At 41.3% G+C, this 25,993-nt stretch overlaps 1 protein-coding gene across 1 annotated transcript in view; it reads left to right on the top strand.

The window, feature by feature from the left end:
• The first annotated feature begins 15,468 nt into the window (after positions 1-15,468).
• LRBA (LPS responsive beige-like anchor protein) overlaps positions 15,469-25,993 on the top strand; it is a 237,704-nt gene continuing 227,179 nt past the window's right edge. The window contains exon 1 of the mRNA XM_053460618.1: positions 15,469-15,861. Within this exon, the coding sequence (XP_053316593.1) occupies positions 15,661-15,861 (201 nt within the window). The 5' untranslated portion in view covers positions 15,469-15,660. The remainder of the gene's footprint in view (positions 15,862-25,993) is intronic.

Consider the following 25,993-nt stretch of genomic DNA (forward strand, 5'->3'; position numbering starts at 1 on the left):
GACTAGTAGTTCTGCAAGGGGATCCAGGTTTTTGAACCTGTTAAATGACACCTTCATGTCACAACTGGTACTAGCACCAACTAGAAAGGATTCTTGTTTGGATTTGGTGATAACAAACAATGTTGATCGTGTGTCTAACATTCAAGTGGGGGAGCACTTGGGTAATAATGATCACAATATGGTCTCTTTTGAAATAAACTCAAAAAAGAAATTGCCCATGGGGAATACTAAAACGTATAATTTTAAGAAGGCCAATTTCAATAAGATAAGGGCAGCTTTACAACTTATTGACTGGCAAAAACTCTTCAGGGATAAAAATACTGAGGAGTATTTTCAAACAAATATTAGCAGGGTACACTTCTCAGTATGTACCACTAGGAAACAAATATAAAAGAAACAAATTGAAACCGATGTGGCTTAGTGGGGTCGTTCAGCAGGAAATTAAAAATAAGAAAATGGCTTTTACAGCATTTAAATCAGACGAATCAGAGGCATCCTATATAAGATATAAGGAAGCCAATAAAGCATGCAAAAAAGTGATTAGATTGGCTAAACTAGAAAATGAGAGGGTGATTGCCAAAGAGAGCAAAACTAACCCCAAAAAATTCTTTAAGTACATAAATTCTAAAAAAAAACGGAGAATGAAAACGTAGGTTCATTAATAACAGAGAGGGGAGTGTTGGTTAAGGAGGACCAGGAAAAAGCAGAAACTTTAAATAACTATTTTTCCTCAGTATATGTTATGGAGGAACCTATGGCAATGGAGATACATAGGACCACTGAGAAAAATTTTCAGTCAAACTGTGAGTGGATGGCCCAGGACAAGGTGCTGCAGCAACTAAAGAAAATTAATGTTAACAAGGCTCCAGGGCCTGACGGTATTCACCCACGAGTACTTAAGGAGCTGTGTCAGGAAATAAGTGAACCTCTGTTTCTAATCTTTCGGGATTCTTTTCTTTCAGGAATTGTACCAGAGGATTGGAGGAAGGCAGATGTGGTTCCTATTTTCAAAAAGGGTTCCAACTCTGTGCCCGGAAATTATAGACCTGTGAGCCTAACTTCCGTTGCTGGGAAAGTATTTGTAGGGCTGTTTAGGGATAATATTCAAGAATTCCTTGGGAAGAATAGTATTATTAGCATAAATCAGCATGGTTTTATGAAACATAGGTCCTGTCAAACTAATTTAATTGCATTCTACGAAGAAGTAAGTAGAAGTGTCGATCAGGGTGTTGCAGTGGATATAATCTACTTGGATTTTGCCAAGGCGTTTGACACGGTTCCACACAATAGGTTAGTATTCAAACTGAAAGAAATTGGCCTAGATGCAAATTCTTGTTCTTGGGTAGAACATTGGCTTAGAGGTAGAGAACAGAGAGTTGTTATAAATGGTAAATTTTCAAGCTGGTCAAAAGTGGTAAGCGGTGTCCCTCAGGGTTCTGTTCTGGGACCAATTTTATTCAACATATTTATAAATGACCTGGCAGGAGGCATTGAAAGTCATGTTTCTGTGTTTGCAGATGACACAAAACTAGGTAAAGTTATACAGGGCGAGCAGGATATTACTGTGCTGCAGAGGGATCTAGATAGACTGGGGGACTGGGCACTCAAATGGCAGATGAAATTCAATGTAGATAAATGTAAAGTTATGCACTTCGGGGTAGCGAATGCACAAGCAACCTACACCCTAAACGGTAGTGAATTAGGGGTAATGACAAATGAGAAGGATTTGGGAATTGTTATAGACAACAAACTAGGCAACAATGTGCAGTGTCAGTCTGCGGTTGCTAAGGCTAGTAAGGTATTGTCGTGTATAAAAAGGGGCATCAAGTCGCGGGATGAAGATATAATTTTGCCTCTGTATAAATCAATGGTAAGGCCGCACCTTGAGTATGCTGTGCAATTTTAGGCACCTTTTCTAAAGAAGGATATCATAGCACTAGAAAGGGTGCAGAGGCGGGCTACAAAATTAATAAAAGGAATGGAGCACTATAGTTATGAAGAAAGGTTAACTTATTTAAATCTGTTTAGTTTAGAAAAACGTCGCCTCAGAGGGGATATGATAACGTTATATAAATATATTCGGGGCCAATACAAACCATTGTGTGGAAATCTGTTCATAAACAGGACTATGCATAGGACACGTGGTCATGCATTTAGACTGGAAGAAAGGAGATTTAGACTAAAGCAGAGGAAAGGGTTTTTTACAGTAAGGACAATAAGGATGTGGAATTCTCTGCCTGCAGAGGTAGTTTTATCAGAGTCTGTACAGACGTTTAAACTGCAACTGGATGGATACCTGGAAAAACATAATATTCGGGGATATATTCTTTAATTATGGGGAAACGGCTTATTGATCCAAGGAGAAATCTGACTGCCATTGTGGGGTCAAGAAGGAATTTTTTTTCCCTAGTTAGTGCAAAATTGGAAAGAGCGAAGCCGGGGTTTTTTGCCTTCTTTTGGATCAAACAGCAACAAATTAACAGATATAGGAAAGGCTGAACTTGATGGACGCATGTCTTTTTTCAGCCTATGTAACTATGTAACTATGTAATGTACCATAAATAACAGCATGAGAATATAATAAATATAATCAGCACATCAATTTGAGAATTAAAGGCAGACCGGGATATCCAATAATTATCTCCAGGTCCAACACATCAAGAGAAAAGAAGAAAAAAGAAAAAAACACGTTCATCACAAACACGCATTCCACTTATAGTTGTAAGGTTGGCCTACTATGTATATTAACAAGTAATTGGGTATTTGACCAGCCAGGGCTTCCAAATTGTATAGAATTTATGTATTCTCTGTTGTGCCTGAAAGAAACCGCGTTCCATTAAACATTTATATTTTATTTGATTAATTACGTTCTCTATATTTATTGACGTCTTTTGTTGACACTTCCTTGCTATGACTATCTTTATGGCCAATAAACACTGTATGACCAAGGCTCTTTGATTAAAGGATATATTGGCTAAGTCCAAGTGTAGGAGTGCCTTATCTGGGGTAGGTGAGATGACTTTATTTATGAGTTCTGAAATTATTATAAATAGTTCATGGCAGGATTGCTCAATCTTACTACAACTCCACCAAATATGTCTAAATGTACCTTGGTCCATGTTGCATCTCCAACATATGGGAGAAACACTCTGTTTGTATTTGGCTATCTTAACAGGGATTAAGTACCAAAGTAACATAATCTTGTAATTCTATCATGTTTAACCCCTTCATTCCCATATAGACGTACCGGGACGTCCAAAAAACGCCCACAAAGAAACCCCTATGGACGTCCCGGTACGTCCAGCCCTTCGTGCAGCGTCAGGGACATCGCCGGCTTTCTGCTGCCCGATCTCCCGTAACAGCTACCGGCATGAAAGCCGATAAGCTGTTACGGTTGAAAGTGCCTGATCGCGCAAACCCGATCACGCGCCCGATCCTTGCAAACGCGTGATCAGGCATTCCCTTCCGGGTTGCGTCACTGCTGACGTAACCCGGAAGGTCATCGGAGGACAGGATATCCCCTGCGGGGATATCCTGCCCTCCGATGAGGCACAGAGACGCTGCGATCTCTATGCAGGTCTGTGAGGACCTGCATAGAGATCACAGTGTGATCGGTGCAGGGGGATCGCGGGGAGGGGAGTGAGAAACCATCTCTCTCACTCCCCCTCCCGTCCTGAAATGGAAAAGCTGGAAAAAAAAAGTTAATTCATTTAAAAAATAATATTAAATAAATCATTAAAATAATAATATAAATAATACAAAAAAAATTATAATGTGAGCTGTGATGTCATTGTGACATCACTGGCATGTTCAGGAGGTCCCTAGGAGGACCTCTAACCATTTCTGTGTAAAAATAACATATAAAAAATAAAAAAAATGTAAAAAATATTAAAATTTAAAAAATTTTTTTAAAAAATATCTAAAAAAAAAGATAATAAAAAAATTATTAAAAAACCTTACTTCCCATTGCCCTAGCATAACATCTAGCCAGTATAACCCTTCTGCCCCCGTTCACAACCCCCAAACCCGTTAAGCCATAGGCATAAAAATTATACAAAATTGTACACCTTATAGTATGCTCCCTGGTGCTGGGAAAGTCTGGAAAATCTATATAAATTAGGTATTTCTGAAATTAGGACACCTGAATTAATAAACTTGGAGGGGATTTTCCATTACTTTGCCTAATTTTGTGAGGATTCAGAGGGAAAATGTAAAAAAAAATTTGTTTATTTTTCTAATCTTCGCTAGTTTTTACTAAATTTCTCATTCTAAATCTTCAGCTAATCATCCAACTATGGTATCAAACGAAAGCTCTATCTCTCCTTGAAAAAACAATATATAGGTTATATGGGTACACTATTCACACGAAAAGAGAATCATCGCTAAACCGACATACCCCAAAAATGGCAAAATTGCTCTGGGCTTTGAGGTACCAAAAACCCCTGGGATTGAAGGGGTTAAACAATGGGAAGCTCTGTTTATTTCCACTGAATTTGTTCAATTTGAATGCTGAGATCATATTGCCAAGAATTCAAGGCATTAATAAGGAACTTGTTGAAATCATTAGACCCTCACTTGGACCATTCGTTGAGCCAGCACTAGAGCCTACTGGCGGTATGAATATCTGATGCCAGGGGTGTGTTTGGCTGACACATTTCCTGCACGGAAAAATAGTCGGGTGAGAAAAGGTGCAAAAGCATGGGGGACACCATGTAAAAGGACCTCTCGTGTATCATATACATTAAAGTGTATATGATGGCTAAAGTGTCCCCTTAAATTTAGACAGGTCATTGAATTGCTAACCATGCAGTTTTCACCTATTAAAGCCAATTAACATTTAGACAGCTCACTGAATCAAGCCCAGGGATTCCTGTGAAATATACGAGACAGCATATAAGTGTGTTGTTTGTGTGATTGTTCAAAAATCTTAAGTACACAATCTATTACTAAAGAATTGTTTCGGAAAAACTCAATTTTTCGAGCTGATCATTACTTTTTAATAAACCTTTGGCGGAACTCAGTCCGTGGTAGAATTATCCAGTGACAGTTGTTAAACCAGCTGCAGCAATGAAGCTCATTAAAAAAAAGGCAATGAATTTTAATGCAAGCCACTTCAGATGAATCATGAGCTCCCTGAATCTTTATGGGGAACTTTATGGGGAACTAGGTATCTTTATATTCATGGCATCCAGAAGACTTCCGTATGTTTAATGTGCTTCAGGATATCGTCTGAGCTTTGCACCACCAAATTGGCTCATTTTATTATTGCCGAAGTGTTAAAGTGATTTAAAACATAAAAGTGTTCCAGGATTCTTTAGATAATGTGATGGTAGCGAATACTTACCTAGTCCATAGCCATAAATGGCAACAGTCATCCTCATAGCGGTTAGCATGGCTAAATTAACTAAAGGGACCATCCAGCGGCCAGGGCAGCCCTCTTAACAATGACAAAGCACTTTATAAGTAGTTTCTCACACCACTGATTGGCTGCTTGAAGCTGCATGTTAGATGGGAAAGGATTATTCTTTGTGTATATAACAAGCTGATAGCTTGAGAGATCTACCGATGTTGAATAGTTTAGGATTTAATAGTACCTATTTCCATACCTGGGAACTCTCTGGGTTTGATCCGGAGATTGCCGGGTGAGCTCTGCTTCTCCGGTTCTCTGGGTCAAGACCCGAATCCTCCAGGTCGTGGGAGCAGGGCCTTGACACGCCCCGTTCCCCCCCCATTTTCCTTTCAATGGGGGTGTTTCCCACTGCCGTCAGCAGGAACGCCCCTGACGTCAGTGGGACCGCCCACCAACATCAATGTGCAGTCCGGGCCGCGTCCCGCAAGGGAAGGCTCCGGGTAGCCGGAGGCCAGAAGTTCCCAGGTTTGCCCATTTCCTAGACAGCTCTGCAAGGAGTTACTATTATATCGTGCATCATAAATGCATCAGTATTGGTGATACATTGCAGAAGCCTCTTGTGATTACCGTTATCTAATGTCTTCTCCATTTCCTGCACTAATTATTCCCAACCTCACAATGCAGTAGATATAACACATTCACTGCATGTATTGAAAACTAAATAGCTATACAATTGATAGGAATTGGCTTCATGTAGAATGTAAATTAAACATTAAAACAGGTTGTGCTGTTTCTGTCTGAACTATGGTAACTCTAGATGATGAGTTCACATGAAAGATCATCTCACACCAAAAACACCAGCTGTAGGAGAACACATGCAATACCTTCATAACCATAATTAAAACTGATGTTGTTGGTTAGCTACCTGGCAAAGCTTCATTTATTCACAGTTCATGTATTCAAAAGCAGTGTTAAAAATATCTCTTGAACTGCATTTATTGAAAAGTGCTTCAAGTGCAAGCAGAAGGTAAACATGATGATTGTAGATGTTCAATTATATATCATCTTATAAAGTGTACAACAGGATATTATTCACAAAAAGATATGAAGACATCAGTAAGGTGCATTTGCTTGGCCACATGTCTTCTTAATAAGTGATGCTGAAATTAGCCAAAATGAGAATGAATAATGCAGCTAGAGAATTCGCAAAATCACAGATGCTTCACCCAGGGCAACAAAAGGAACATGCCGCTGAAATGACTCTACTTTGTGTTATTGGGATACAATGTGTTAGATGAGGTTTTTCATTACAGAAAACTTCATTTCTAGCATTTAATACAAGCACAGGTCACACTGGGATGAAAGCCCAAACCTTTCTGAGGACAAACTGGCAAGTGTAGGAGGTATATCTATGACAATAGTGTTATCCCTGTAAACTTAGACTTGTGCATTCGTCTTCGGGCGAACATGGAAACGAACACGAAGAGTGCGTTTTCGTGTTCGTTCCGAAGACACTCCGAAGAGAAGACGGCGGCGGTAAAACGTAGGCGAAGACGAAGACACACACCACGAAGGTCTTCGTGATTGTCTTCGTCTTCGTCTACCATTCTTCCCCCCCTCTTCTAACTTACCTTGTCTTCGCGGCATCGCAGCAGTTCCCGGAAGTTCGCCGTCACGGGTTACAGGGCAGTGCGAATGAGCCTATTGGTCACCTACAGGGACCTCCTCTGGCATCAACCAATTGGTTGATGCCAGAGGAAGACCCTGCAGGTGACCAATAGGCTCACTCGCACGGTCTTTGTAACCCCTGACAGCGAACCTATGGATTTCCACTCCCGTTAACCCCTTCGATGCTGCGTTATCTAACACAGCATCGAAGGGGTTAACGGGAGCGGAAATCCATAGGTTAAAGGGCCGTGCAAGCGACCAATAGGCTCACTTGCACGGCCCCTTAACCCTTTAAAAAACAAAATTAACCCCTAACTAATTGAACAGGGAGGGAGACCAGTGGGATCTGCCGGGTAAGTTGCAGCAATGCTGCAACTTACCCTGCCGATGCCACTGATCTCCCTCCCTGTTCAATTAGTTAAATGTCCATACGAGCGACTTTATTGTTCACTCGTACGGACATTTAATTAATTGAACAGGGAGGGAGACCAGTGGGATGTGCCGGGTAAGTTGCAGCATTGGGGTTTTAAAACCCCAATGCTGCAACTTACCCTGCAGATCCCACTGGTCTCCCTCCCTGTTCAATTAGTTAAAGACCAGTGGCATCTGCAGGGCAAGTTGCAGCATTGGGGTTTTAAAACCCCAATGCTGCAATTTACCCTGCCGATGCCACTGATCTCCCTCCCTGTTCAATTAGTTAAATGTCCGTACGAGCGACTTTATTGGTCGCTCGTACGGACATTTAACTGATAGAACAGGGAGACCAGTGGGATGTGCTGGGTAAGTTACAGCGCCAGGAGCCTAAAAGTCTGTACGAGCGACCAACAGAGTCGCTCGTACAGACTTTTAAAATCCCAATGCTGCAACTTACCCGGCAGATCCCACTGGTCCTCCCTGTTCTATCAGTTAATAAATGATAGAACAGGGAGACCAGCGGGATCTGCCGGAGAATTACGGCACCAGGAGTTTAACAGTCTGTACGAGCGACCCTATTGGTCGCCAGCAGGGGGGGTCGCCCCCTGCTGACGACCAATAGAGTTGCTCATACGGACATTTAAACTCCTGGCGCCAGAGCGGCTTTAACCCCGTTTTAACCCCTTAACCAGGGAAAAAGAAGAAAACCCGAACACGAAGAATGTCCGCGAATATTCGCCCGAAGAGAAGGCAGGACCAGGTGAATATTCGCGGAATACGAAGTTATTTTTTTTGCCGAAGACGAGCACGAAGACGAACTCCAAGAGCCCCCTGGTGCCCAAGTCTACTGTAAACCCAGCTAGAGATCCTTGCTAGAGATCTCAGACTTCATCAGACCTTATCATGCATGAGACATCAGTTGGCAAGCAGACAACCTAAGGCTACATTGTGTTGTGGTAGGACCAAATATCAGGGACTTAGTCACCTTTTCTTTTCATCTTGTATCCATATTATTTAACTAAGGAAGACATCCTACCACACAAAACCTACTTATTTGTAATATATTATTTTAGTTGTAACTAAATTGCCAGTTCTCTTTCAATATGTTTATTAATCTTATTTTCATTTTTTGAAAAAGGGAAAACATTGTTGCCTCATGCAACATGACGAGCCTGCATACTAAAAAAAATATATAATTACGGGTAATACATCATTTCTCATAATCTCTTTACTTTATGGAATATTGCAAATCACTCTGACAAAGGGTTAATGTTTTTATACATATTGCCCATGACACTAATCAGCACTAATCAGTAGAGAGTGATATTACAGGTCCTGGTGTAAATGTAATAATTTCAGAGTTATCAGCCATTTTTCCAGGACATACACACCATCATTTCATGTATTGCTGACTGCAGAACCATTGCTCCTGAAAGAATGCACTTGGAAGGTAAAAAGGGTGAGAGGAGGGAGCCAGGGAGAGTGTGAGAGAGATGATATGGGAGTTGGAGTGAGTGTGTATGTTTAGGTGTGTGTAAGAGGGAGTGTGTATTAACATGAGCAAGTATCTGTGTGTTTGAGCGTTAGTGTGTGTTAGCATGAGTTTGTGTGTGTTAGTGTAAGTATATGTGTGTAGCATGAGTGGGTATAAGTGCATATGTTAGTTACAAGGGGTTCAAGCAGCCGATTGAGAAGGGTCCAGCATTCCCCTATATGATTACCGATTTGATTGGTAGCATTTACTTCAGTGAGAGAGAGAATTATATGAAAAGGTTAGTGACACACAGGACAGGGAAGGGTTTGCTTGGATTATTCAAAACATTTTTTTTTAAATACCATAGAGATAACTGTTAGGAAACTGACCAACTTATATTCTGTTAATGTTTAACTGGTGTATGAAAATAACGGAGAGATGTGATTCCAGATTCCCATGGTGAGAAAGGCATTCCTTTTGTTCTTTTGTGAAACATAATAGATAGATGTTGTCCATGCCTTATGCTTCTCTAGAATTTAGTGAATAGAATTATAGTTTTATATATTTCAAAGGAGAAGTAACCTGTTCAGTTCACATGGTATGTCTCATCAATTATAAACCAATAGTTTGCAAAATAAATAACTAAAATATAGGAATGTGACTTATAAATTGTGTAATGGGTCCCTGAGGTGGAGTATCCAGAAGAGCAGGGTGGACTGGTACTCCAACAGTTTTTTAAATCCAGACCAGGATTTACAGGCGACTAAGTACATCTCACCTGGTCTAATCAGGAGGGGTTAAAAAGCCCATCAATTATAAACCAATAGTTTGCAGGCTTTTTGGATTTTTTACGCCCCATAAAAATGATAAACAACTGAAGCTAATAAAGATTAAATGATAGTTTATGTATCTTAACGAAATTAATTATCCATTGTTTTGCACTCCTGAATGAGCTTTTGATGTTAAATTGGGGTGTAGAGAGGCGTTTCCTTCAGGGATCAGTCAGATTGCTTGGATGTCTTTATGTCTTGGATACCTGAGCATTACACTGAAAAACTTGCCGGCAGCTCTCTTCTGACAGCTGTCCAAAGCACGAGATAAACATATGCTTTGCTGGTAAAGCACTCTTCTGTCCCCGATATCATTGTTAAGGCAGATCCATAGCTACAGTAGCTTCACTGGAGCCACAGTAATCAGGGAAAGACGGTCCTTAATGGATAACTATCTTGATTCATTTTTAATAAATAGAAAAAAGTAATGAATATTATTTTAAATGCATGTCTTTTACAGTAAGGACAATAACGGTACAGAATTCACTGCTGAGAGAGTTGTTATCAAACACAATAGATGCCTTCATGGATTATTTTTTTGAAAAGCAGAACATACAGCTATAAATGATAGAATTAACATTAATATTTTAGAACGTCTCGATCCAAGCAGAAATCGAATTGCCTTTTGGAATCAAGAAGGATTTTTTCCCCATAAGTCACAAAATATAGCTTAATTGGGATTTTTCAGCCTTCTTTTGGATCAAAAACAGGAAGTTTAGGTAGAGGGATTGAACTTGATGGATTTAGGTCTCAATGTAAATAACTATGTTGCTATGCTTATCACAATAAATACTGTTCAAAAACATAGAAACGTTGAATTTGATCATACGTAACGACTGTAAAAAAAAGAAACATTTTCAAACCTTATTTGCATATCTGGAAACTTCTTTGCTCTGGGTACCCGGCTACCCTGGCCAGAGCTCAGTTAACTTAGAGGCTGGCCATGCAAATCCATGGCTCTGCAAGTGTCTCTCGTGGAATGCTTTGCCTTGTCCTCTGGAATGACTGGATCTTTGCCAACTAATGCTTTAGGCACCTTCAATGCTCTGGAAATTGGTACTTGATTGCATTGTTATGAGCCATGAAGCAGGGATCACTTCAGCTGGGAGGTGAAGAATTGCACCCCCAGACTGTGAGAGCGTAAATGCCACTACGTGCAAAGGACTTGAGCTCTTCCATTATCCGCATAGAGAAGCTGGCCATGGCTCGCCCTCACAAGTACAGAATGACTTTTAACAGGGACTTGTGCAAGGGAAAGGCACAAAGGCAGAAAATCGCACCCTCTTTTATGGAAGTAACCATCTGGTGGAAGGAGTTTGGTTACCGGGGATGCGGTCAATGTTATCAAGTGAAACATTGAATTTGACTGCAGATTCGGCCCGTCTAGTCTGTCCATTTTTACTACTTTAGAGGTTCAAACCTTAATCGCTCCTTTGTATCATCTTACATTCAGGATAGCCGTATGTATATACGGTATGTATGTATGTATGTATGTAACGGAATCTTCTTTGTGTAGTGATTAGTGGTACATGATGCTGATTTTTGTGTTGTATGTGCAATAAATGTAGGTGTTGTGTAAGTAAGATCTAGCTTTTCAGAAAAGGGGTTGTTGTTCTTGCACTTAATTTACATATGTATTGTCATACAGACAGGCTGTGCTGACATGATGTCATTCATATGAAATGGAACAATAGGTGACCATTTAACAGCTCATCGGAGTGTAATTAATGCATGCACTACATGTAGGGGAGGATGGGTCCAGATTAATATGTTGTCTAGAGCCCCGTGAAGTGTTTATGCAGCCCCAAACACGGATCCCAAAGAACTCCTGTCCCTTATAAACAGGGCCACTTGTAAAGTACAACTTGTAGCTATCACTACTTTATAGAAAAGCTATGTATCGACCCTGCTAAAAATACCGCATGACTACGGTCATTTGAAAGGGAGCGACCTTTTCTCTATTGCAAAGCAAAACCATTCAAATGCTAATTTGTCAAAGAGTGGTTCAGAGGAACAAACCACTTAAAGGTGTTTGAAGAAATTGCTTCATTCATGGGGCTGGGATTTGGCAGGACGGAGATTAGAAATATGCTGCAATCACCCAACAGGTTTATTGCTATACCCCAAACACTGTTGCACAATTCAACTGCGTTGTCTTCAATATAAAAAATATTAAGTAACCTTGTAGCTACCATCAGTCCTGAATTTGTGAAGACAGTCCCAGTAACTGGATTTATGTCACAGCTGCCCTGGGTATTGTACCAATTATTGGGGCTGCTGGGAGCTGGGAGACTGCACATGCACATTTTGAGTCTTGACATCACTACTGCTCACACCTAATGGAGGCAGATCCATGTGTGACATCACAGACACTTAAAACCAAGGCTGTTGGACCACTGGCCTCTGATATACCTGTGCTTTTCATAGCCTTCCCTGGTTGCCTTGTATGTTTTGTGGTTGCAGTTCTTATGCAACCTTCTGCAAGCCGGAAACTACTTTCATTCCTTGCAGATAAACAGGGTACAGCTCTACATTTCCTCCACACTTCCTGTATTGTTTTAGCGACGGCTACATAAGTGTTTCCTGGTTTGCACCAGCCAAGTCCAGATCCTGATGAAGAAAAACAGAGTTGTTTCCCCTCTTCAAATAGATCATGTTTTCTAGGACACATACACATGCTACACACTACAGGACTGCACTTTGTGTGTGCTGGTCAGCAATATGTCAATATAATATGCGCCCTGGAAAATATGGCTGATGCGTACACCCTTCCCTAGAACCCCTCAGTCATTCATTCAGCTGGGGTTTTACAACAAGCTGCAGTTGTGGTGAATATAGTTTTGTTTTACAAACGTGTTCATAAAAAATGCCCAATAAGCTACTTTGAAAAGCGGACAACCTGACACAGCATCCAAATAGAACAGTCAGGGGCATAACTAAAAACCACATGTCCCTGTTGCGAAAATTGCCTCTGCCTTAAACAGCTTGTAAATGCCACCTTTGCCCCAAACAGCTTGTGAGTGCCTTTGCCTCCAAGCAGCTTATTAGTGCCAAACAGTCTGTCATCTTTACCCCAGCTTGTCACTGCCCCTAAACAGCTGTGCCATCTTTCCCCCAACCAACTTTGTCCCCCTCCCAACACATATATGTAAACACAATTTATACATACTTACTTATACTAACACACACATTCCCTCACACCACCTACACATCAATACTTATACATAGACATTTATGCTCACATACATAAAAACATACATACCCCTCCCTCCTGTGCTAACCTACCTCTCACCTCGGTTCCACCGCGAGTCACATGACATAACGTGACCCTCATACGTTCCTGTCTCACCGTTCAAAATAGTTTAGAAATGGCCCTTCCGATCTGGAGGGGGCCAGTCCAGGTCGGAAGTGCTCTTTCTAAACCATTTTGAACTGGTACGAGGAGACAGGAACAAGTGGTCGCACAGGATCGCCCCAGGCCCCCTAGAGAGATGGGCCCTGTTGCAGTTGTGATCGCTGCAGCCCCTGTAGTTACCTCACTGTAAACGGTGTATTCAGGTGGTTGTTGTAGTGAATGACCACGTATCAGAATTTGCACCGGAATCACCTTTTATAAATAACCTCCATGTTCTGCTGCTCGCATCTCATGTCATCAGACAAGTTACTTTTTGTAGTGCTGTATATAGAGCTTATATTTGCCAATATTCAGTTCCAGTTTAGTGGCAAAAAATTGTGTCGCACTTCACCCACGTGATTCTGCTGTGAAAAGGACATTGTGTATTCACAGTGACCAGAATTTTGCCAAGTGGTGATGTTTGTCTCTGTGCCAATATTTTCCTAACATTTTCAGATAAACAAGCGTTTATATACAGTATTTCTTCGTATACGATAGTTATGTTCCGAAGGCATAAGGATTTATCATGATTTTTCCTGTAGGAATATATATATATATTTTCCTGGGAATTGGTGGAAATAACCAAATTATGGTTTTAGACTTTTTATGACCGACAAATATTTTTTTGATGCACTAATCATCCCACCTCCACCAGATTTTGAAGATTTAACAATGTACATGTATTTGTTTTCGCATTGTAGTAAAACCTAAATAAATGTAGAAATATATCTGAAAACTATATCTGTCTCTATGTTCAGTTTTTTTTGTATTTATACATCATTTATTGATTTTTCCAAATGGCAGTGTACTATCTAAGACAATAAGAACCCAACAACCCAATCAAAACATCTGAAGGTGCTTAAACTCTGGTTGGATTATAATAGTGTGTAATAGTGTGTATTAAAATGTGTTCCACTGTGTTTGTAAGTTATTGAGGGGAGGCAAGGGAAACATGGGGGATGCCAAATATAATAATAAGAGTACAGATAGGGAAATAAAAGGGGGTGGGATAACATGTAAGAGGGAGAGAAGGGGAGAGATCATGAGACTTGGGGAAGATAGAGAGAAATGGAAAGAAGTGAAATCAGGGGAGAGGGGAGAAAACAGAAAGGAAGAGAGATAAAGAGAAAAGTGGGGAGATCAAAGAGAGGGTGGATAAACAAAAAGGGGAGAGATAAAGGGAAAAGGGGGGGAGCAAAGGGAGACCTGAGATAAAGAGAAATTTGATACATAATGAGGTTCAAGAGGAGATATGAGACTCTGAGAGGAGACCATTATGGGTGCAATCTGGGTGCTGAGGTAAGCCCTTTCCTCAGCGGGGGGAGGGCGAGGAGGCGGTCTGCATATTTCACAGAGGTTGCTGGACATAAAGAAATCACAATTGTATTAATGTAGAAATGTTTTGCAAATATTTGTGTGTGTGTGTGTGTGTATAAACGTGTGTAGTGTGCACTCCGCCGCTATCCAATCTGCAACGCATAGCAGAAGCCTTTATGAGGTATATATATAGCAATACCTTATGAAACCCTAATAAAGATCTATAATAAAAGAGATTTCCCCTTTCATCCTGTAGCGTGTAATCTCGCGAGCCTAATGGGTTTGTCTCAGTTCTAGTTTAGTTATACCCTTTGAATGTATGCACTGTAAGAAGCGCTGAGTAAATTGTCTTCACTCCATAAGTAAATATAATAATCACAGAAAATGTTCCTATTAACTCGGTTTGCACTTTTCAAACTATATAGTAACTTTCCCCGACTCCATTTTTGTTTTCTTCCTCTAGCCAAATGATTACAGGTTAAGTACGGGATGCTGCCCGTTAAGCTATCATACGGGAACGTAAGGGGCGTAAATACCATTATTAATAGCTTTGTCAGTTCCATCTTGGCACGGACTAGATCCCTTATGATTAAAGCAGTGGTGAGGGAGTAGAGCCGAGTAGATCACAGGTAATCCAGCGCTGTATTTTAATCCCACACATGACGTTTTCTGTCATTGTGATTTGCCCATAAACACAATGAAACGTTGCTCCGCCCACACTCGAGAAATCAACCCGCGACACTCGCCAGGTGAACCTCACCGGTTGCAGCGCCCTGTGTGCCCAGCCCTCCTGACGTCATCACCGCCAACCTCTTACCTGCGAGCGTGAAAAGAACTGTAAGGCACACGGCAGCGACCAATCAGGAGGATGGAAATGTAGGCGAAAAATAAGCCAATGAGAAAATAACATTAAGTAGAGCTCAAGGTCTCTAGCCAATGGAGAACAGGGCCGAGATAGCTAGCAACCAATGACTAGATGCGGTGGGCGGGTACAAGCTGTCACTTCCTAGGACGCTGCGGAGAGGGAACTGGGGTCTGATCCCGGCGCACCTGACGGGTGGAGGATTTACCTGGCCGTATCGCCCTTATCGGATAACCGTAACCCTGCAAACACCAGCACAGGCCCCCATTATCCACACCAAGCACACGCTTCCCGGCGTCTGGTGCTACCAGGAGCCGCGGGCCTTGCGCGTGTGCCCGGCTGCTTGTAGCCATGGCCAGTCAGGAGAAGCAGGTGCAACCAACAGGTGATGAGAAGAGAGTGGTGGCGGAGGCCCCGGACCCGGGGGGAGCCCCGAACCTTGGCCCTGGAGTGCCCATCCGGGGCATCCGCATGAAGTTTGCAGTGCTGAGCGGGCTGCTGGAGGTCGGGGAGGTCAGCACCAGGGACCTGGTGGACACCGTGTTTAACCTGGTGAGTGCTGGAGCAGCCCAAGCAAGCCCTGGTGCGGCCCCATCAGCCAAACCCCCGCACACCACCCGAGACACCTTCCTTTCCACACCCTCTTCGCCCGGTCTGACTGCTTAATTCATTCCCACATTCAGGCTACCCGGGGAAGGAGGGAGGGGGTAAGGAAGAGTGCGATGCAGGGAGGGGCTAGTGTCTTTCACCAGTTACCTGTTTATTTATTGCGTTCACTGTAGTTGGATTAAAACTCTCAGCATTCTCAGACAGCCTTTACGCCATACATGGTATTCTCATTGTGACCTACATTCCACTGCAACTTATTCGGCAATGCTTAGTGCAGAGCGGAGTTTCCCCCCTTCCCAGGGGTGGGTGAGGGTGATAAGATTCGTGATCCTGCTGTTTTCCATACGGGGCATGTGCAGTGATCTGGTTGACTGCTCGTCGTTCACTGGGGAGGGATCAGGTGCACGCAGCTAGCATGGATCCCTCAGTCTGTGGGATTGTGGACTCGGTGCCCCAGGGCTTCCTGCAGCCGGGCCAGCAGGTGTAATGATATGTTGCTTAAGCAGGTGCTGTGCAGGCGAGAAATGTCACTTACATGTCTGTTTCTTTATGGCAAACGGGGATAAAAATGCAGCGATCTCTGAAAGGCTGTCTGTGGTTCTGTCTAAAGCGTGCGAGGCAGTCTACCCAACGGTTGGGTTAGTCTGTTAGACCCCTTAAAATATACAATACAGTGATGTATTCTGCCCTAGGCCGACGGATCCAGGGGGCATTCCCCGTTCTGCCAAGCCTGGGGGGTGGGGGCAGATCATCCTCTTGGACAATAGGGTATCCCGCTACTCAATGGGCCGGCTACAGCATAGCTCCTCAACTGGCCCATTTACACTATGGAGGATGTGCCAACTCAGCGCAGCCCCCATAGTCTGCATTAAAAGACACGGAGCGCGGGGATATGATGTCATATCCGGCGCGCCTTTTCAGTGCAGACTCCACTGAGGCGGGGGAGGATAAATGTGTTGCTGGATATATGTATTGTAAGAAGTGCCATGTAACCGTTGGCTCTTTAAAAAAAAAAAAATGTTATATAGCGCAATCGTATTCCGCAGCTCTGTACAATGGAATACAGTTATTACAGGTTGCCGGTTTATTGAGTTTTTAAGAATGTTTGTGTAAAGAACACTTATCCACGGTAGCCATTCCCTTGGTTTCTATGGTGATAAGACCACGTCTCAATTTTTACATCACACTTTATACGTGACCCCTACTGGGCTTTTTTTTGTTTGTTTTGTTTTTAGGGGGGGTCTACTAGTTGTAGTAGAAAAATGTTTGCTTTCTGTTTTCAGTACAGAACTAGTCTTTATTTGACATCTTTGGTGCTGTGCGTTTACAAGGTGTCTTTGTTTATTGTGACCATATGTTGAAAGAAAGTTATGAAATCACATGGTGCATTTCACGTAAATAAATACTTTATTGATTCTTTTAGAGGTCACTTGATCTCTAAAGAGGGCTCGGCTCGTAGGCTTACCCTCTAGAGCAGTGCTTCCCAAAGTGGGCAATACCTCCCCCTGGGGGGTGCTGGAACGGTCCAGGTAGATTTCCAGGGGGAGCTGAGTCTTTTTTCTTTTTTTTTCTTTTCTGAAAGGGGGGCAATAAGTCAAATAAGCATGGGACCCTCTGCTCTAGAGGATAAAGGTGAAATTTACAATTTTTAATTACATTATATTGCTTTGGTAGGATTTATTACATATCGATGCTGTATCAATGTGACTTGTAATATTGCATGGGCCTCTGTTATTGGAGTCGAAGCCCACTGTGGCTCGTTTCCACCCTAACAAGATCGCAGTGTTCTCCATACCTGCCGCTACTCTAAAGGCAGGAGGGCCACCAGCCTGGCCCTTCGGAACACCATTTCTGCCTGCCTTATTACTGAGCTCTAATTAACTCTTTGGGTGACTTTAAACATATTGCTGGAGAGGCTAATCCTTATCCTCTGCTTTTTTGTAATACTGCAGTTCGGTTTGTTACATTGGCCAAGAATTTCAGTTTGATACATGGAAAACTACAAATCTGATGTCCGGGCTTTTTTCCGGGTTAAGATGTTAAATATTTCTTGACTCAAACCACAAACTTTAAAATGTGGCATATCCTCCCGTATTTTAGTATAGAGTGATTGGTTACTCGTGTGCAAAGTAACGTGAGTTCTAAATGAAGCATGTCTGAAACATCCAGGGATTTAGGGGATAATTACAAACTCTTTTGTGTTGGCGCCTTTCCAAGATATGTAGGGTTTGTCTGGTGGGAGAGATTTCATAGAGCCTTGTCCGGCGACAATGTCCAGCGCTCAGTCTGCTCTACCTGGAAATTAACTGGTGCAGCAGCTGGCTTCCAACATGGCTCTTCAGGTGGCCCTCCGAGCAGCTTTATATAGCATGGACATCTTCTTTATAAAGTTGTTCAATATGATCCTGATGGCAGAATGCAAAGTAGCTTAATTAGGGTTTTTTGCCTTCTTTTGGATCAAGAGTAGGAAGGTTAGGTAGAAGGGTTGAACTTGATGGACTTAGGTCTTCTTTCAGCCTTATGTACTATGTAAAATGAGCAAGGGAAAGTAAAAGGTATGAATCTGTCCAGTGTGTACCCCGGTGTATATGCTGCATCAGTCAAGCACCCCAAGACATGTACTATGTCCCAAACATCCCAGGCGGCACCTGTGTTTTAAACTCTGTGCTCAACGTATAAGAGCGCGGAGACCATCTATGGATCTGTGTTATCTGCTCCCCCGTGGTGCTCGGTGTTGGTGGAAACAATGACTTTTGAACATGTGAAAATCAGCAGGATGTTGTTGGAGATACTTTGATAGCAGTTGCTGTTGCTGAGGTGCTGTAAATGTACTTCATTAAAAAATGCTAAATAGTTGGATCAATTACAATGCTGTGTTTTGGGCCGCAATAAAAGATCTTGTGTTTCCGAAGGCTGGTTTAAGGTTTCGCTGGGGAGTGTTGCTGTGCGGAGAACGTTTTAATAATGTAGTAGGAATACAATATTCTCTTCCCCTCTCCCTCTTTAGAATTACACTTTAAAGCAGGGATAGCTGGGGCTGCTTCAGATGTAAAATTTCAACTCTCATGAGAGTTCTAGTTCATTAACAGCTGCAAAGGTGTCTGTTCGCTATAGACGGAGAGACCGGTTTGTTTGTAGTCTCTTTTTTTTTTTTTTTTTTTTGTCCATCATGTTATAGTTAATTGGAGGTGGGTGCATCTCAAATAGCTTTTTTTTTTTTGTCTTCCCGGAACAGTTTCTTCCATTTAAAGATATGAATTCAGCTAAAATTGGAGAGAGACACAATTTTAATGTTATATAAAAATAGCTTTGCTGGAGAAGTGCATTTAAAATTGAATAACTTAAATATGTTTTTCCTATTATGCGAAGTAGGGTTATGTTCACAGAAGACCATGCTTTTTAATTGATTAGTACAGGGGTGTCCAAGTTTTTTCTGCAGTGGACCACTTCATAAGAATTGTATACGTGCGCGGGCCGCACTCATTTTTCACTGTGAGAAAATATGGCCTTTAATAAAATATGCAGATTAAAATAAAGTAAATGACACAAAACCTTTACTTTTCCTCACTGATTTCTGGGCCTAGAAAGTGTTGGGACTACAAATTCAGGATAATTAAAAATTAAATAGTTCTATTTATTCTAGTGATGCACCAAAATGAAACTTCTGGACCAAAACATTCAATTAGCCAAAACCGAAAAACTGGCTTGGCATGATAGGAGTGTGATTGCTAACAACAATCACAGTCCCATCATGCCTAAGTTCCAGCACTTACACATCCATGACATCACACACACTCATTCATTCATATACTCATTCAAACACCCTCCCCCTTACCTGCACTGCAGCTCATTGATGCCGCTCACAGACTTCAGCAGGGGGCGCGGCCTCCCTCTGCGTTCTCTGGTACTGCACAGAGGAAGCAGGACTGGAGCAGAGTCATGTGATGTCACGTGAACTCTGCTGGGTTCCGCTTCCTCTTTGCAGTACAAAAGACCCTCCCACTGGTAAGTAGCAGGGCTCTTGTTGTAGCAGGGCTTTAGGTACGGCCCGCGTAAGATCGGTTACCCTGGCTGCCGATCTTACGCGGGCCGCATCTCGAGGTCTCGCGGGCCGCATGTTGGACGCCCCATGATTAGTAGTTTGGTTTTGTGCCTGGCAATGTAATATCTGCTAAATATAATGTTCAAACACCAGATACTATTTTCGTTACCTTGTTGTACACAGCCATGTTATTAAAGAAATGTATTGTAAACAATACTTTCAAATGTTTGTGAAATGCAACATATTCCGTAATTGTGATGGGAAGTTGTCTGAGATCGGTATGCTTCAGGGGTCCTCTGTTATAAATTAAGCTGTATGATGTGTCTCGCTATCATGCTAACGGTGATGCTAAACAGCATAGAACGGTATATTGCAGCCATGAATGGATATTTATTAGTTAAACCAAAGGATCTTTGCGCTCATTTATACGATTCCTGTATCAGAAGGACTGGTGCCATCACTGAAATTAGTAAAGACATTGACTCTTAATTTCCAAACCCATAATACGAGTTGGGGTGAGCCACATAACCATTAGTTACAGAACTCCTCTGGGATTTGTGGCGATGAATTATTTCTTGGCTTCTGCTGTTCCGCTAAATTTAAAGTCTTTTGGAGTGTTTTGAAAATGAGATTTTTGTCTCAATTAACCCCTTCCATGCCTGCCTCTAATGACACTAGTTGGCAATACTATGTAAACCTCTTACACATGCTCAGTTTAAGCCATGGAAGCCAAATAGATGTATGCTACCACAAGATACATACATGTTATTACGTCCTGCCATCTCTATTGGTTTGAAATGGATGCCTCCCATTGGCTAGAATGAGAGCTCTGCTGAGCTGGGGAATACCATAGCATTAAATGTGACAGAAGAACTCCTATATCTAAAGATTGCCCATACCTGTTCGCATGCAGCAACCCACTGGATCCTGTGGAAAATGGACCCGCCTTTTGCATTTGACATGAACACAGGGCTGGAGACCTCCTTCTAGGTAATGTGGTATGTTTATCAATTGACTCGCTGGCCCATTTTTGTATAGCCCTAGTCTTACAAGCCTTGAGGGGAAAAGCATAGAAGCAGTGCCCAACCATGCGCTGCAGATCATATACGTTCTTCCATTCATCAGCCTTCTTCGTGGGAGCGAATTCAGAAGCTTGGCCAACTGCATAATGTATATTAAAGAGCTTTATAGGGCCACAGCCAGTCCTGTGGCCCATATTTCTTGAATCAATGGCAGAAAAGAGCTTCCATTGATATCTGCGCGAGAGCTTTCTGTGTGTTGGATCTATATATATATATATATATAATATGTGTGTGTGTGTGTGTGTGTGTGTGTGTGTGTGTGTGTGTCTTGTTAGCGCCTTAGATCAGATTCCGAATGCATCTCCAGCAACGAAGAGGAAGGTTGGGGGTGTATCCTAAATGGGAAGAGAACATTTGCATACTGAATACTAGAGTTATGCACGTGGATGAAAAATTATTAATTTCACTTTTGGTTCATTCATTTTCGGACAAGAAGTTCTTGTTCGGGAACACAATTTGTTGTCCCACGCGCTCCTTCTCCATGTCTCCACATTTTTCCCCATTTGTGTCATTGGAGCCCCTCCACGTTTTAACACTCATACAAAATTGGCTAATTTCATTAACATTTGTACAACTCCTACAAATCTGCTTTCTCTGGTGGAAACGAGATTCTGCTCGGAAGTTCTTTGAAAACTTAAGTGCCTCTAAGACAAAGTAATTACACTAAACAACATTTGAAGTTTATACTGCGTAGGCCAAGACTTTTTTAATAACAATTGGCTGATATTTAGATTTTTGTTTCCATTTTATAATTTCTTTAGATATTTATAGATTAAAAGGAAGTTATTTTTGTGACTCCCCCTAACCCAGTCTCTGTTGCAGTCTGGAGATAAGAATTTCTGTATACTACCTCGTTAAAATGGGTTGTGCTTTTTCTTCACGGATGTAAAAATAGATTATTGTAAAATTAGACTTTGCAGTGCAGTTACAGTGACACTTTCAGGCAAGCAGACAGAGGGAGCAAGGAACATTTAATTAAATCTGTAACCATCTCGGCACTAAACCCGGCATCTGTATCTTCAGGTTTTTTTTATTATTAAAGTTATTGGGAATATAATTTGGTTCTGAAATTACATGGAAAAGTTAATCTTTTATCGACTGCTTTGGGTATTCTCACAGTTTTGCCTTTTTGGAACAGAAGTTATTACAATAGTTTAGGGAATCTATCCTCTGACTCAAATTCCTTCATCCCATGCTTCATTACCTGATGATGATGAGATAATGAGTACATCTATGAATCCATATGCAACAGAGAGTCTTGAAGTGCAAATCATTAAGTGGGTTTCTGAAAGTATTATTTTAATCAAGGTTTGTTCATAATGATGATATTTACTGGTAAAATGGTTGTGACGCATGCCACTTGCTGCCTCCATGCTTACCCAACGCTGGATGCAACGGCGTTGTCTCTGTGCTCCATGAAGCTTCCTGGTCGTGAGGAAAGAGGCTGGAGAATTATTTATTATTATTATTATCATCATCTATTTATATAGTGCCAACAATTTACGCAGCGCTTAATACAATACGTATATTCAAGGGATATGAAAAGACTAGAATTGACAGACTAAGACAGGGCTCGACAAATCCCAGGGGCCAGGTCGCCATGGCGACTGAGCATTTTGCCCTGGTGCCTAGGTGTTTGTCAGCCTGTTAAATCCCCGAAAAACGCCCCCCACGTCGCCACGATCGTGGTGATCGCAGGGGCGCTGCTGTCTGCCCAGGAGTCTGGGCAGACAGCACAGCCACTCAAAGCCCGCCCCCGTGCCTGTGATCACTCCCACGGAGTAATTCTGTAGGCTGAAACCGCGATTGCAGGAAAACCTGCAATCGTGTTTTCAGCTACAAAGCAGTTTGTAACTTTTCCAATTGAAGTATAAAAAATAATTCAAATTAATGTCTCCTGTTTGCTTCTGTTTTTATCCAATTGGTTAAAACTGAAAAGGTATCATTAAGTGCAATTTTGAATTTTACTGTTTCTATGGTAACTTTAGTAAGAAATAAAAATTAAAATAATAAATAACTAAATGCACAACACTGCAGGAGAGCAATCACATAATCCATGTGGCCCGCTTAAATGGCAGCCTATCGTCCCAGGCAGATTGCTTAACAAAGAATGTATAGATTTGTAAGAATTTTAATATACATTCTTCAATCTGCTGGGGAATAAAACCTAAATATAGGAGGGTTCTGTGGAACGCATCCATGTATTTACAAAGGGGACCACGTGAAAATTAAAAAGGGACTAGTCTGCATATTCACTGTGAGCATGATGGCTGGAGTGTCCCTTTAAACATACACACACTGCCAGATGTTTCAATGAAGAGATGGATTTATACTAGTTTCCACAACTACTTGGTGTCGTTGGTCGAAGTATTTCCGCTGGCCATATTGTTATGTGCATCACATTTATAATTACTGTAACAAAGTTACTACCTGGAAGTTTTTCACTGTGCAACTCCGGACATGACCTTTGGGTTTCACCTAGGGCAGCCTCTCTCGGTAGGAACTGTTCTTTGATGCCAGACAGCTTGGTCTTCCAGGTCATCGGTGTATTATGGGAAGATCTGCTATCTCCTGCAGTACCATATGCCATCTGGGAGCCGGCTGGGATGTTTGCTTCTTTTTCTGTCTGGTCTGCTAAAAGGAAAGAAAACTACTCATTGATCGTTACTTTGAATCCATTTACTTGACTCACACCATATGCAACGCCGCAGCGTCTAGAGGTAATGAACTAGTTGGGTTTGCGCTAATTCAGCCCTGACATCATCTCGTTAAAAGTCCTACTGAGAAGAAAACGAGATTCTAATATAAAATGTATGAAGTTGCAGAAATGCTGCAGAACAGCTCCTTGGCACCTGCTGTTGTGGGCACCTTTGAGTAGTATCAAGAAACCCTCCCCTGCATATTTTGTTAGTAATTAAAATTTAAATGAATTGGCATAATTATCTTCAAGAATCTGTGAAACAGTAACTTGAAGAGTAAAGCATGGTTTGCTATGTGCTACCCTGACGCTTGCGTCTGTCATGTTTAATCTCCCCCTCCCCAAATCACACTGAGCTGATATTGTGGAGGGGTTTGAGTGAAACAGTTTATCTGTAAGAGGCATCATGCAAGCAAACATCTTATATCATAGCCTAAAGTTATGGTTAGTTTTAACTCAGTCACTTGTCTCCTTTTTATATACATTGCTTTTAATAAATTCACCTAAAAATGTTAAGTAACAATCTTTCTCCCTGTTTATGCAAAAATTCAAGCAATGCAAACTTTAATGGTCAAGTATTTTAAAAAAAAAAAAGCTTTTTTTCTCTGTATGTGTAACTTTGTTTTGTTTCTCATACAGCTTTCTGTGTCCATAGCATTTGATCTGCATGGTTTCATAATCCGCCTCGGCAACGTATAGAATGCAATGCTTTAAGAGATTATGCGAAATATGAACTGTGCCTGAAGCTCTCAGTCATTGTATAAAAATCTCACCTTTTACCTCTATAGAGTGTAACTTATTCATTATGAGTGAGGTTTGCCGAAAGTACAGTCGTATGTTTTCCTTTCTTTCCCAGAATGACTTTTCCATAATTTGTGATTAGATCTCAACTTGATCCTACAAGCTACAGACTAATTAGCAGGAAGAGCTTATTATGGTCTCCATTGATTGGCTGAGATGTACACAGCATTTAGCCATCTTTGGCCTTTCAGAGCTTGTTAAGATTTCCCCTCCCTGACATTGTAAATCATGAAGGGCCAAACCTTGTGTCTTGATCCTGCAGGAAAGTCAATGTTGGTCCTCTATACTGCCTGGTTACTGGAGCTGTCATTTGTCATGTTGTTCCACCCAGAATGTCTATGCTGTTGGAGACCTTTTGTATCTTCTGTTAAAAAACAAACAAACAAAAAAAAACATACACCATTAAGACCTTCTGTAATATAACTCATAAAAATATGAAAAAGTATGGGTATGGTTCCAAATACTGATCCTTGAGGTACCTGACCAGTAACTAGTCCTTCCTCTGAATATACATCATTGACTACAACCTTCTGCCTTGTATCACTCAACCATTACCTTATCCATTCAACCTTTTTTACATCCAAGCCCAAAGACTGCAATTGATTCATAAGTCTTCTATGGGGACAGTGTTGAATGTCTTACTGAAATCTAGGTAGGAGTTGGGTCTTCATGATATTAGGAGCTGATATATTCATCTCTCCTGCAAACCAGTTTAATGAATACACCACATTATCATATTACATATTATCATAGTTTCTGTTACAAGAAAGGCTAACTAGGGGTGGCTTATAATGGGTAGTTAATGCATTTTGCCACTCACTCTTTAGTGAATAATATCACACATTGTCTGCATGGTTACCATTACATTATCAACCTCTACAAACAATTTACTGATCATGTGATTGGCTGTCAGAGTGGGGGGGGGCGAGTGATATGCCCACATTAAATCCCAAATGATTAAATTTTTTTGTTCCTGACGTTTCAACCAGCGTGGTTATTTCTTTACAAACATCTGGGGGTTTTTTGTGGGTGTTTAGTAAGGCTTACATTTGAGTTGATATTAAGCTATTGAGCTTTCATAAGTACATTTAATTTTGGTGAACCAATGGCAAGTCAGCCAATTCACATTGAGTGATGGTGTTCTAGTTAATGAACATTTTCTGAAACCAGTGGAAGGGAAATGCGTGACTGATTGTAGCGCGATCTGTGGTATAAATGTTGGGGATTGCAAATCAGCAAATGGAACACTTCTGGTTTGTGTCATATAATGACTGATTTCAGATTTTTGAAAAATTGTCACATCCATAAATCACTGGCTTTCTAATATTTTGCTTGATGTTATAGAGCATGTCTTTTTTTTTGTGCCTACTGGAGACATTTCAAAAAGATCAGCTTTTGATTTATTAGCTCATTGGGATATTGTATATTTGCACAGTATTTTCTATTTTAAGC

This window comes from Spea bombifrons, chromosome 1 (genome assembly GCF_027358695.1).
Source record: "Spea bombifrons isolate aSpeBom1 chromosome 1, aSpeBom1.2.pri, whole genome shotgun sequence".
NCBI lineage: Eukaryota > Metazoa > Chordata > Amphibia > Anura > Pelobatidae > Spea > Spea bombifrons.